We start from the raw sequence: 11,350 nt of genomic DNA, 5'->3' as shown, positions 1-11,350 counted from the left end.
CGTGCACCTCTGAACTGCGGCGAAGAGCAAGTGGCCCCCGAATCCATCCCGCGATATCGCAGTTCTTGCATCCGATTCTCCGTCCAGGCCGGCTTCAGCCTCAACCACAAATCTATATTCGTCTACGTCCTCGAAGGACGCCTTGGCAGCTCACGAACCTCGTAGTCATGGGCTCATTAAAATACACCTACCTAGCACGTCGCGATGCGTCCGACTTCCCAGGCGACGAAGCACCATACTCGATGCATCAACTACTGTTCGTCCTCTTCACCTTGTTGCTAGTGGGTTCTCTCTGCGCCCTAGCCTTGGTCGTTCTTCGTCGAAAGCGACTGGCGAGAGAACATGCCTCAATGCTGACGATCCGTCACCAACCATCACACCAGCGCTCGCCCTCTGTAAGCAACTTCAACTATGGGAAGCACGACTCCGTCTTCGTCTATGACGAGAAAATGAACCTCATTCACAATTCATCAAGTCGGACCTCGGCAGCCGTCCCCGAAATCCATATCACTTTCCCCGACGAAGACGGCAAATCTGGCCTGCAGCAGGGTCGTGTGGTTGTCGTCCACGTTACCGACTCTGGGAGCGTTGGGATGGAACCGCTCCACCAAGAGAATCTGCCACCTTATCAGAAGGAAGATGCCGATCGATTCCAGTCGCTCGACCTCGAACGCATTGGCGGCCTGAGGGAGAAAGAATCCTCGGGACCACGGTTCTCATGAGACCGAGGCCTAGGGCTCGTCGTCCGAATGTCTGGAGTTGCAGATGAGCTGTTGTGCTCCTCTATTCCGTTCTGTAACGACGACACATGTCGGTAATGCTTGGGATCGCGTCAAGGGCCATTGGGGCGCCACGCCTCTTGCGCACAGCCTGACCACTGTATAGCGGGCTAAGCTAGTCCGATGAAATGTTAATAGACCGATCCTTGTTAAGGATCTTGTACATATTGTGTAGTACCCGGGCGTTGGACTCGCCGGCGTGTGCGCCGAAATGCCAGCTGTTGATGAGCACCTTCAGTGCTACTCGCTCCATCTCTCTTTGCGATGCCCCAAGATCCAACAAGTCGCAGTAGAACGAGTTCGTGTGGTTCGGTGACTTCCTGCAGCTAAACTTACGACTGCGCTACGCTCCTGCTGACGGCACATTTGAAGGGAAAATGGCACTTACATACTCCGTAGATGGACCCTGACTACGGAGTACGGAGTAATTGGTTTGCGTACCTAGTACTTGCTGTGGTACAGGAGAACCTTACCACAGTAGATACAAATCGGACCCGAGAAAGCATCTGAGCGCCGCAATCCCTAGTCTGTTCGATACAGTGCATACCAAAGCGATAAAGCATTGATGAATAGGGCAGGCTCCTGCCCGCATCGAGTGCTTGACCGCACTTTCGGCACGGCGCTCTCCAGTCGGACTGCAACGATCCCCACAAGCACCGCATTTGACCACGGCAGCTCTTCTTGCCCCAACAGCTCGTCGATAACGAGCCAGGCCCTGCGCCGCTCATACATCATCACTTTCACTATTGTTACCACCAGACATTCGTTACAATTGCATTCCCTGTTCACTGTGTCGTTCAGAAAGCTTCCACGTGTCACCGGGTCAGCATAGAACCGGTTTTCGAGCATCTCCACCATACTCCAAACGCGTCCCGCCACTGACCAATCACGACGTCTTTCTGCCCGAATCCGCATTTTCTGTGTTGACAGGCCAGACAAACACTGGCACGCCTGCTGTATCGAGACCTCCCTGTCTTTGAATCACGTCAATCTTTTCAGAGAACCCCCTCGTCGTCGATACTGATCGCCCGCGTGTGTCGTCCCGTACCTCCGGGCATGAACTCAACTGTGGCACAGATGCACTCGGAATAGCACCACCCTCCCGCGTTTTTCCATTGTCTCACCTCTTCAGACCTGCCGTCATGGCCGCCGCAGCGGTAGCAGGGAGCGATGACTCCCTCAACAACGGCCTCCGCGCGTCAATAGATGGCATGACGGACCCTTTCGTGGATGATGGCCAGTCGAGACACTCACTCCACGCCCATCGCTACTCTAGTCTAGTCGACCCCGAATCAATAGCCCTGAGCGCAAGCATGTCCCCGTCGCAAGTCAAGCGCAGTCTGGTGGCACATCTTGTCGAAACAGAACGCCGGCTACACGACACGCAAAAGCTTGGAGAGTCTCTGCTCACGCAACAGTCTGAACTCAATGACAAATTGCGTGAAGTGGAGGAGCAGCAAGGCGAGGCGGAAATTACGCCCGAACTGCGGCAACGACTGGCCGAGCTAGAGAAGGAACACAATGATGTTGGGAAGGAGATCGCAAGAGCACTGCTGGGCCCCAAATCCAGAGCTGTCAGTGGGGAAGAGAAGCCGGGATTAGAGCCATCAGTCTATGCAAGCCAGGCGACGGCATCGCCTTCGAAGGTAATGGCTCCTAGTCGGCGGCAACGAAATCAACCCAGCAATCGTGGAGATGATTTACAACTCGCCGCCGATATCAGTACCTCACTCCTCGCTCAAGTGCGCCAGCTTCAAATGGCGGTGGCCGAACGAGACGAGCTTCTGAAGGAGGCCAAGTCGGAGCGCGATCGGCTGGAAAAGGAATCTGCCGTCCATAGCCAGCGCTTGCGAGCTCTAGATGAGAGCGAACAGAAGTATAAGGATGAGAACTGGAATCTAGAAACGCAAACACACGAACTGCTCGCAGCTGCCCGTGATGCTGCCGATCGCGAAAAGCGGCTAAATGCCACCTTGGCTACCACGACAGCGGAAAAAACCCGACTGCAAAGTGAGATGGACGAGATCAGGGTTGCCTTTGAGAAACTGTCAACTGACCACGCAGCGGCCAAGAAGGCTCATGATTCCGAGCTGCATACGCTCAAGCGTACGATAGACTTGGGCGATAGTGATAGGTCATCACTACAAAACAAGATCGAGGAGTTGACAGCACAAAATCAGGAGCTCGCCCGAGCCGTTGCTGCTCGCATTCGCACTGCCCAGCCAGAGACGGCTCCTTTGACCGATGAGCAGGAGGAGAGTTTGGAAGATGTCGACCCCCTGGAACAATCACCACCCCCGTCACCTACCAAGGCTACCCCGAGACCTGGGGCGTTGGAGTCGGAAACACTACGTAGCTCTCTACACCACGCACACCGAATGATTCAAAACCTCAAGAACAACATCCACCGGGAGAAGACGGAGAAGATCGAACTCAGACGTATGCTCCAGGACGCCCGGGACGAGCTTGAGCAACGACGAGGAGACAGTTCCTTTGGAAGCGGCAATAAACGCCAGAAGACCAAGTCTGACACTTTCAAAAAGCAAATTCGTCCTGACATGCTGGGAGGCAGTCGGCGGCCTCGAACCGATGTCGAGCTTGAAGATGAAGACTGGGAAGATCACACTGTCGATACACCAACACACGGGTTCGCTCCAAGGCATTTGACCGTGCCAGGCCGCGGCGAGGGCACCACAGACGTAAGCGATGCATACCAGACTGCCAACGAGACAGAAGGTAATTTCGAGACGGCGGATGAAAGGCAGACCACGGAGAGCGAGGACTTTCAGACCGGCGCTGAAAGTCTGGCCGGTGACAGCACAGATGATCTCACCGAGACTGAAGATACAGCGTCGCATCGAGCAGGTCCTCGTCGCGGTCCGAAACCGACTCTCACGTTCAAGGCTGCCGGCGATCGGCAGTCGTTCGTTAGCACTGCTTCCGACGACGATGAGCTCAAGACTCCTGTTGTCACTCAAGCTCACAAATTCCGCCTCAGAAACGGACGCCAATCATTGGTTCGGTCTAGGGTGCCTACTGATAGCACTCCCTCAAACTTGGACCCAGAAACTCCTTCGCAGGATTCTCCAGCCACTGTCACAAGTGAACGCAGTCTACCTGCAGGACAAAGCCTGTTCGCGGAGCTAGGCGAACTTGACGAAACCACCAGCTTCGGCACTCCGAGTAGAGTAGCTAGCCTCGCTTCGGCGACGTCGACCCCTGGCATTCCTATCTATACACCGAGCAGACGGGTCACTCAGGAAGAGGCGCCAAAGAGCGCTGCGAGGGTGCCAATGGTTGATGCTGGGACAATGACTGAGATGCCGGAGCCCGAACCAACACTGGTCGCACCGGTGCCTCCTGCGAATGACAAAGAAGTGCCTGTCACTGATAATACCAGAGCGCAGTCGCCACTTCCCTCCGACTTCCCCCTGCCTCCGACAGCTCCCACCTCGCCTGTCGAAAACACCGACCACAGCACCCAGTATACTCCGCAGACAAGTCCAATCAGAAATACTGCTTTCATCACACCACCAAAGACTGTCTGGGACGAGGCACAAAGTCCTGAAGCGAACCACGTAGAAGCCGTGGCTACACCTCAGACGCCTAGACGTTTGGATTATTCAGGCCTGGTAATGCACGACACTACACCCGCATCCCCTGACATTCCTCAACGTCTCGTGGAGCTCGTACATAGGACTCTCACCTTCTCCACGATTCATGCTCAAACGACTGAACCAATTGGAACTCCCCCCAAACCCTCCTTTACCGGCGTCAGCGCTGCCACCCAGTCTGATGACCTACCAAGGACCCCCCGAAAAGCAGAGAATACAGCAGGATCTGGTCTGCTTGCTTCCGCTGCCGCTGCCCTGGGCTTTGCCAGATCCAAGGACACTGCCGGCGCCGTCGTGGCGGAGGATGAGACCCGTGAGCCGGAGAGGGTAGTAAATCAGACGATAGCGGAGAAAGATCTCCCTCTTCAGGACATATCTGGGAATAGTGTCTCTTCGAAGGCGGTCACGCCACGACCAGAAAAGCAGGATGAGGAACAACGGCTGCCGGCTAGTCTGAGGCAGGACCAATCCTCTCAAACATCCCTTACTGCCTCACAGATCGAGGAAGCCCTCCGACCTAAGACCGCAATTCTTACGGCTCCTCCTGGACCTGAACAGCCAACACAGAATGCCACGAGGCTGATTAGTCCAATGCCACCAACAGAAGGGGCTCAAAGCCAAGACCATGGTAGCTTAGCCACTCTGAAGCAGACCGTAGATCATGCCCCAGTCGTTGCCGCCCCGATGCCGTCGCCAGTCAAGCGTCCTTCGAGTGCGTCAAGCCGACGTACGTCCTTTAACACAACACACCCACCTCTCCCGTCAGACCACAAGGAAGCCATCGCCAAGGCTAGCGAACGTCCCCTATCGCCGACAAAAGAAATTAGCAGAGCGACGGTTATGGGCCCGCCTCTTCTTCCTGCTTCGGCCATGCGTCGGCCTCGTACGCCTGGAGAATCTGTGCGCTCGCCAACTCGGGATAGCAACGCTCCCAGGACCTCCAATGTCAGTCGTACTCAACGTGGCACTGTCACATCTCAATTATCTCATCGTTCATCTGTATCGTCGTTCGCCTCTGAAATTGACGAACGCTTCAACATGCACCGACCCGGGCAAATGTCCGCTCATGGCTTCAGTACGGATCCAAGAATCATCCAGGCTATCACCCAGACGATGATTGGCGAGTTCTTGTGGAAATACACAAGAAAGGCTGGCCGTTCTGAAATGTCAGAGACACGGCACCGTCGGTATTTCTGGGTGCATCCCTACACCAAGACACTGTATTGGTCGGATCAAGACCCACAAACGGCTGGCAGGACAGAGCTGAAGGCGAAGAGCGTGCTGATAGAGAGCATCCAAGTGGTGCCAGACGACAATCCCATGCCACCTGGGCTTCATAGGAAGAGCCTGGAAGTGGTCACTCCGGGGCGACGTGTCAGATTCACAGCAAGTACAGGCCAGAGACACGAGACCTGGTTTAATGCACTCAACTATCTACTCCTTCGTGGCGAGGATCAGCAATATTCTGCTGGCGGCAATGACATCACCAGAGATGACCTCGACGAATTCAATGTCAACGGCGCTGGTTATGGTGCTACATTGGTACCAGGGGCCAGTCGCATGAGTCTTTCTAGCTACAACTCTCGGACGACTCGTGGTTCAGCTGCCCAACAACAGCAGCTACCGGCCGGACTGGTTGCCTCCAACAGCACACCTAGCATGCCTCGGGCGTCTTTGGCGAGCCGAACAGCACCAAACTCGACTGTGCGCAGAAGCCGTGCCGAACGATCCCAGGATGCTGATAAAGACCGCACAGTTCGTGCTAGCAGTGTGAACCGCTTTTCACGTATGTTGGGCTCAGTAACAGGTCGCACATCGAGAATGAGCGAGCAGCAACCTGCCACACATACTGCTACTGTCGGGGGAACGAGAAGCGAGGGCGGAAGTATATACGACGCTAGCGTTGTCAGTGAAGGTCACAAAGATTCTGCCGAGGAGTTGAGACAGGAGATGCTGCGCCAGGAGGAGGCCATCTGGTCGGGAGGGCTGGAGAACGTACGAGCCTGCTGCGATGGTAAGTCATGTCTCCAGGTGGGCTGTTTCGAGCTAGAAAAATGCTGATATGTAAATCTAGGCAAACACGACGTCTCGACGCTCAGTCATAGCCATCGCCACGCCTCTACCGGTGGGCAGGGGCACCGAAACATCAGAGAGAGTTTCAGTCTGAGAGGATCAACCAGAAGGCGAGAGCAGAGCTCAACCCCGGGCCCTGTTGCCCCTTCAGCGGCATCAGCGATGCCCGCCACTACACCTTCGAGACAGGCGGCTGCCGTCACGGCGTCATAGAGGGCGTTGCGGCTGTGCAGATCCAGCCTGTTGGACGGGGTGTGCCTTGACTACTGACATGGTTTTCACCAATTTCTCTCCTTGAACTATTTCCTAGTTGTCGTGAGAAAAGCCTAGGGATTTTCGACTTTGGGCAGATCAGATCAGCCCACTCTCTACTACGCCTCCTTCCTCTCAAAATTGCTTTGACAGCGTCGCAACGATTTGCCTTTACGAGTTTCATGATGGGCTAGAAAGGGGATTGGAACGGTGTTTGCTAGATGCTGCGCTTGAGCTGGGCATGGGTGGAGGTATGGATGGATGCATGTTCCCCAAAATCTTCCTCGCTACTGTGATAGTGCATAGTACCTACGTACGTCCGTTTTGTTCGAAAGGATTCGAGATGCGTGCATGTGCATGTGCTTATAAGCTGTTCGCTTAATTGGAGCCTTGGTGCCGTCATGCTGGTCCGTTTGACGACATACTCGATGCTGGCCACTCAGGCAGTCAGTCTCGAGGATGTTTGCCAATTCTATATGCTGGACTTCGTCACTGTATCCGCCAGTATGGCGAAGGATAAGTATTGACCTTGAACCTGCGGATATCGTGCAGTACACGCAAACCTACGTCTCGAGGCCAGGCCGGGCCCGGCTAGGCCATTTCATTCATGCCTTCATTCGTCATTTACTTCGTGACACATACAAGTATCTGAACTCGCGAACCCCCGAGCCTCTTGCAGTACGTGCTACAGTATACTGCAGTTGGCCGCCCCCAAGCCCCCGTGATTATTGACGAGTACCGCCTGGAACTACCTCGTCGCTGGCTGGATGCCTCGAGGAGAGCGGCCCTCTCACTTCCTCCCTCGGTGCCGCCCTCGGTGACTCCCTTCCCCTCTCTATATGTGTCTTTGGGGTGTCCTTGTCTGTCTCCGGTACGACCCTTGGAATTGCGCCTCTCGCCCCTCCTACTCTTACCAAAACATACTTCTCTATCTGTCTGTGGCAACGCCGCCCCGCGCTGGTTCGTCGTGGCTGGCCCCGATAGTCGGGCGCGGTCCTTCACTTCCCTCTATACGTACTCGACACACGTACGTAGGATGCGGGCTCCTCGTGCCTGCGTTGATTGATCCACTTGGATCTAGTGTAGTCTCGTCTAGTCTGTTCTGTTCTGCGTGTCGCATTTTGGCCTGTATACTAAAGTGGCTTTGTTGTCCCTCGTGTGCCTCCTTTTTCCCCATAGAGAGAGCTCATATAAGCTTCGACTCCGAACTTTGCCGTGTATAGACAGACCTTGTGGCCTCCTCATGTGGCGATGTTCTTCTGTGTATATCGATCGCTCGGGACCATTCAATGGCACGGTGCATTGGCAGCGAGTCCTCCAGTATGCCGAGTCTTCGAATTTCAACTTCTCACGGACCCAGGAGCCCGTAGCCCGAAGCTACAAGACGCATCGCTAGGCGACTGCAAATCTGTAGGATAGGTTTCGGCGTCTTCCATGCTGTGAAGGATGTAGTTCGTCTCTGTCCCACTGATGCCAAACCTCACCTTGATAAGCGTAGCAGGCAGATACGGATCCGGCAAGAAAGACTGTGGTGTCTGCAACCCCGGTCTGCTGATTCCAATCACATAATATAAACCTTGCGGACTTGATCCCAGGTGAAGCTCTCTCCCGTGGTCGGATCTCTGACCTCTCCTTCCTTGCCGATCTGCAGGTCTTGCATGCCATCCGCTCCGGCACCTCCGCCACAGGCCATGACGAGTTTTCTTTGCAACTCTTCCAGCCTCTCCCGGCCGTATATGCGACCGTTTGGCAGGACCACAGGGTCTGGCTCGACGGAACTGGTCGTGTGATGAGCGTAGGGCACGTTCCGGGCTAGCTCGTTCAACTCCATACTGCATATGGGACACAGAGAAGTGTTTGTTGCGATGCGGGCGTGGCCTGGGGTCGACGAACTCGCTGGGTTGTATGCGCTGTGGCACGCTGGTGTCTTCAAGGCTGAAAGACCCGAGGACAAGGCAACGTGCAAGAGTGGTTGAACAGGGAGCGAGAGGAGCGTATGATGCGTCTCGATGAATAGGTTGGACAAATGGTGCCACCGCGAGGGAGCGAAGAGTGTTCGATATGGCTCAGCTTGCGTCTCTGGTGACTGCGCCAGCAGACCGGCCGCTTGCATGATGGCCTCGGCCCGGGATGAGGTATGCGGGGTCAAATGCTGTTGAGCGTATTGTCTTGCTTCGAGTTTCTTGGGCGTCGTGCCAGCCCGGACAAGCTCGATAAACTGTTGCAGCCTCAGTTCAAATTCCAGGTCGGTCGTTTTGTATGGCAATTGAGTCATTTTCTTGAGCTGCGCCCTATTCTCATTGATCCACGCGAGGGCTTCCTTCGTCTCTCCTCTAGTGAGGGAAGAGGCAATCTTGTGGCATGTGATGAATGTGTCGAGATCGATCAGGTGGGAGATCTGCTTGGACTCGGCCAGCGAGGAGGCTGTTTTGGAGTAGCCCGAACGGAGGAGGTAGTCAATCATGAGCCGGTCAAGGCGGGTGCGTGACCATTGCTCGTACTTGACGTCCACCAGGGAGGGGATTTCGTACAGGTCTTGCAAATGCTTGATTCGCTTGGCCGAGTGGTCATGTAGGGCCTCCTCTTCCGTGTGCAGTTTCTCCAGTTTGCGTTTGAAGCTTTGCATCCGCTGAATCATGGCGTCGAGGGAAGCGAGGGTCTGATCCGGAGTGTGGGACGAGCTGAGCGCCGCATTGGCCGTCTCTTTGAGGGCGGGCAGGATATAGTCTCGTTCTCGCTCCACATAGCGTTGTGTGTTCCTGAAATTGCGTTTGATGAGTTCATGAGGGAGTCGGAGAAGAGGTTGGTCCTGTGCATATATCGGTCAGATGCTGCAACCGGGCCCCCGAGTGAGCACCTACATACAAGAAGGATATGGCTGTCCGGGTTCAGTTTCGTGGCGGTGAATTCTGCTGCCATTGTGCAGCGGAGAGGGTGTCAGCGGGCGAGTGGACACTGAGTAGTCGGCAATCACCAAGGCAGATCAGCGTTTCACCAATTTAAGACCGCCTTATCGTTGCTAAGTTGTGAATGACCTGAAAGTGAGGGCGTACGACGTCGGCAAGTGGGCATCGACGCAGCGAGTGACAGTGGTGTTTTTCCCCGCCGTACTCTCTACGGTGCAACACATCACATCTTTCCAAAATTGGAAACAGCCTCATAGCCAGACCGCGACGACGAGAAGCGGCTTCCGTTCTTCACATCACGGTGAGGTAGATATCATGGGACTCATAGACTGTTTCATCCTGATGGCGCAGATATCACCGGCTGCTGTTCCAAACCATGCTGTTAGGTGCTTGCAATGGAGTCCCTCAATTTGTTTCATAGATGCGGTCGGGATTCCTCGAAAGGCGGCCATCAGGTTCGAGTTGAGGTCGATATTGTTCTGCCGGCCAACTTGTGATCCATTGGTACCTGCGCAGCGCCGGATAAGGCACAGGTAGAAGGGCCACGGACTAAATTCGTCTTCGCAAAGTCTCTCACGCCCTGTCACACGATATAGAACCGGCAAATAACGAAGTGGTATCATACCACACCTCTTGCACTCAGTGTCACGCGTGAAAGAGTCGGGCCCTTCCGGTTGTCGCACATGGAGCCGATGTTATAGTCAAGGACAAACGTGGCTTCTATTCCTTGGAAGTGTGTAGGAACGGAGAATCATGTTCCAACGTCTGAGCTTTCAACCACCCATGCTGGGAAATACACGTTGTATCGTCGAAGAATTCAGTTCACAAACAAGGCCATAGACTCGTAGAAGGCCGTCGCCCCCGAACACTCCGGGTCTGCCGCGCCATGGCCGCTCCGTCCGCTGCATATACCCTACCGTGGTGCGGGTTCCGGATGGGAGGCCGTCCAAATTTTGGCCATCAACCTCAGTGACTGAGGCCTATCGATGGATGCCGAGATTTCGCAGTTGAGGACAAGGTCAGCTATGATGGTGCCCAAGTTTGACACCTGACGACTCATCCTGACGTTGTCCAAGGTTCACCTTTCTTCAACACATCAGTATGTGCCTACGACACCATGTGCCCTTCAGAACAAGCATATGACAAGTAACTCGGAGGCAAATAACCCGAGGCAACGCTCAAAACTCGCTTGAGTGCAGCAGCGGATTCGCTATGTCTTGATCTAATGGGCGGCGAAATACAGTTACCACATAGCCGGCGGCGCATGCTATTGTAAGGTTCAGCATGACAGGGTCACAGGGCTCCTTACCTTTGGAAGCGTCATGAACAGCCAGAGAACTGTCCCGGAAGCAAGCGCCATGTAGGTTTCCGAGGGTTGACAACGGCGTGTCGAGTTCAGCCTCAGAGATGCACTTCTGTTCTAGAATGCCATCAGACACGATGGGCGAACGATAAAGTAATGTCTCGGATCACAAGTTCTGTGGTAGGCGGAAGGTGAGAGTCTAGGCCTAGAAAGACATGCTCGTATCAGCATTCCAACGGATCGCTTCGCTACTCCGATGACGTTGAGTCGCAACTTTTGGCAAGTGCGGTGCTCGAAAGGACTGCCCTTGATCGACCTTGCATGCATATGTCTTTGGACGGGCGTTCGTGTTGCTGGGGTCCAGAGCGATGGTGGCAGTATGGCCACTAGAGCGGATCGGAAGGCGAGAGACATTTGGTTCGT

The 11,350-nt window shown here is 54.7% G+C and overlaps 3 protein-coding genes across 3 annotated transcripts; 2 read left to right on the top strand and 1 right to left on the bottom strand.

Annotated features, from left to right (window-relative positions):
- Positions 1-167: 167 nt before the first annotated feature.
- Positions 168-722, top strand: A1O7_03202 (uncharacterized protein; the record flags this gene model as incomplete). Its single annotated transcript, XM_007757227.1, has 1 exon — positions 168-722. The coding sequence occupies one exon, from the start codon at positions 168-170 to the stop codon at positions 720-722; it is 555 nt and encodes a 184-aa protein (XP_007755417.1).
- Positions 723-1,921: 1,199 nt separating this feature from the next.
- Positions 1,922-6,679, top strand: A1O7_03201 (uncharacterized protein; the record flags this gene model as incomplete). Its single annotated transcript, XM_007757226.1, has 2 exons — positions 1,922-6,407; positions 6,468-6,679. 2 exons carry the CDS (start codon positions 1,922-1,924, stop codon positions 6,677-6,679), a joined length of 4,698 nt encoding a protein of 1,565 aa, XP_007755416.1.
- A 1,600-nt stretch (positions 6,680-8,279) lies between these two features.
- On the bottom strand, positions 8,280-9,637 carry A1O7_03200 (uncharacterized protein; the record flags this gene model as incomplete). The annotated part of the gene is made up of 3 exons (XM_007757225.1): positions 8,280-8,363; positions 8,415-9,527; positions 9,584-9,637. The coding sequence occupies 3 exons, from the start codon at positions 9,635-9,637 to the stop codon at positions 8,280-8,282; spliced, it is 1,251 nt and encodes a 416-aa protein (XP_007755415.1).
- Between the last annotated feature and the right edge of the window lie 1,713 nt (positions 9,638-11,350).

Source organism: Cladophialophora yegresii (assembly GCF_000585515.1).
Source record: "Cladophialophora yegresii CBS 114405 chromosome Unknown aczIN-supercont1.2, whole genome shotgun sequence".
Taxonomy (NCBI): Eukaryota; Fungi; Ascomycota; class Eurotiomycetes; order Chaetothyriales; family Herpotrichiellaceae; genus Cladophialophora; species Cladophialophora yegresii.
Note: the sequence above shows the minus strand (reverse complement) of the source record. Positions and strands in the feature narration are given on the sequence as shown.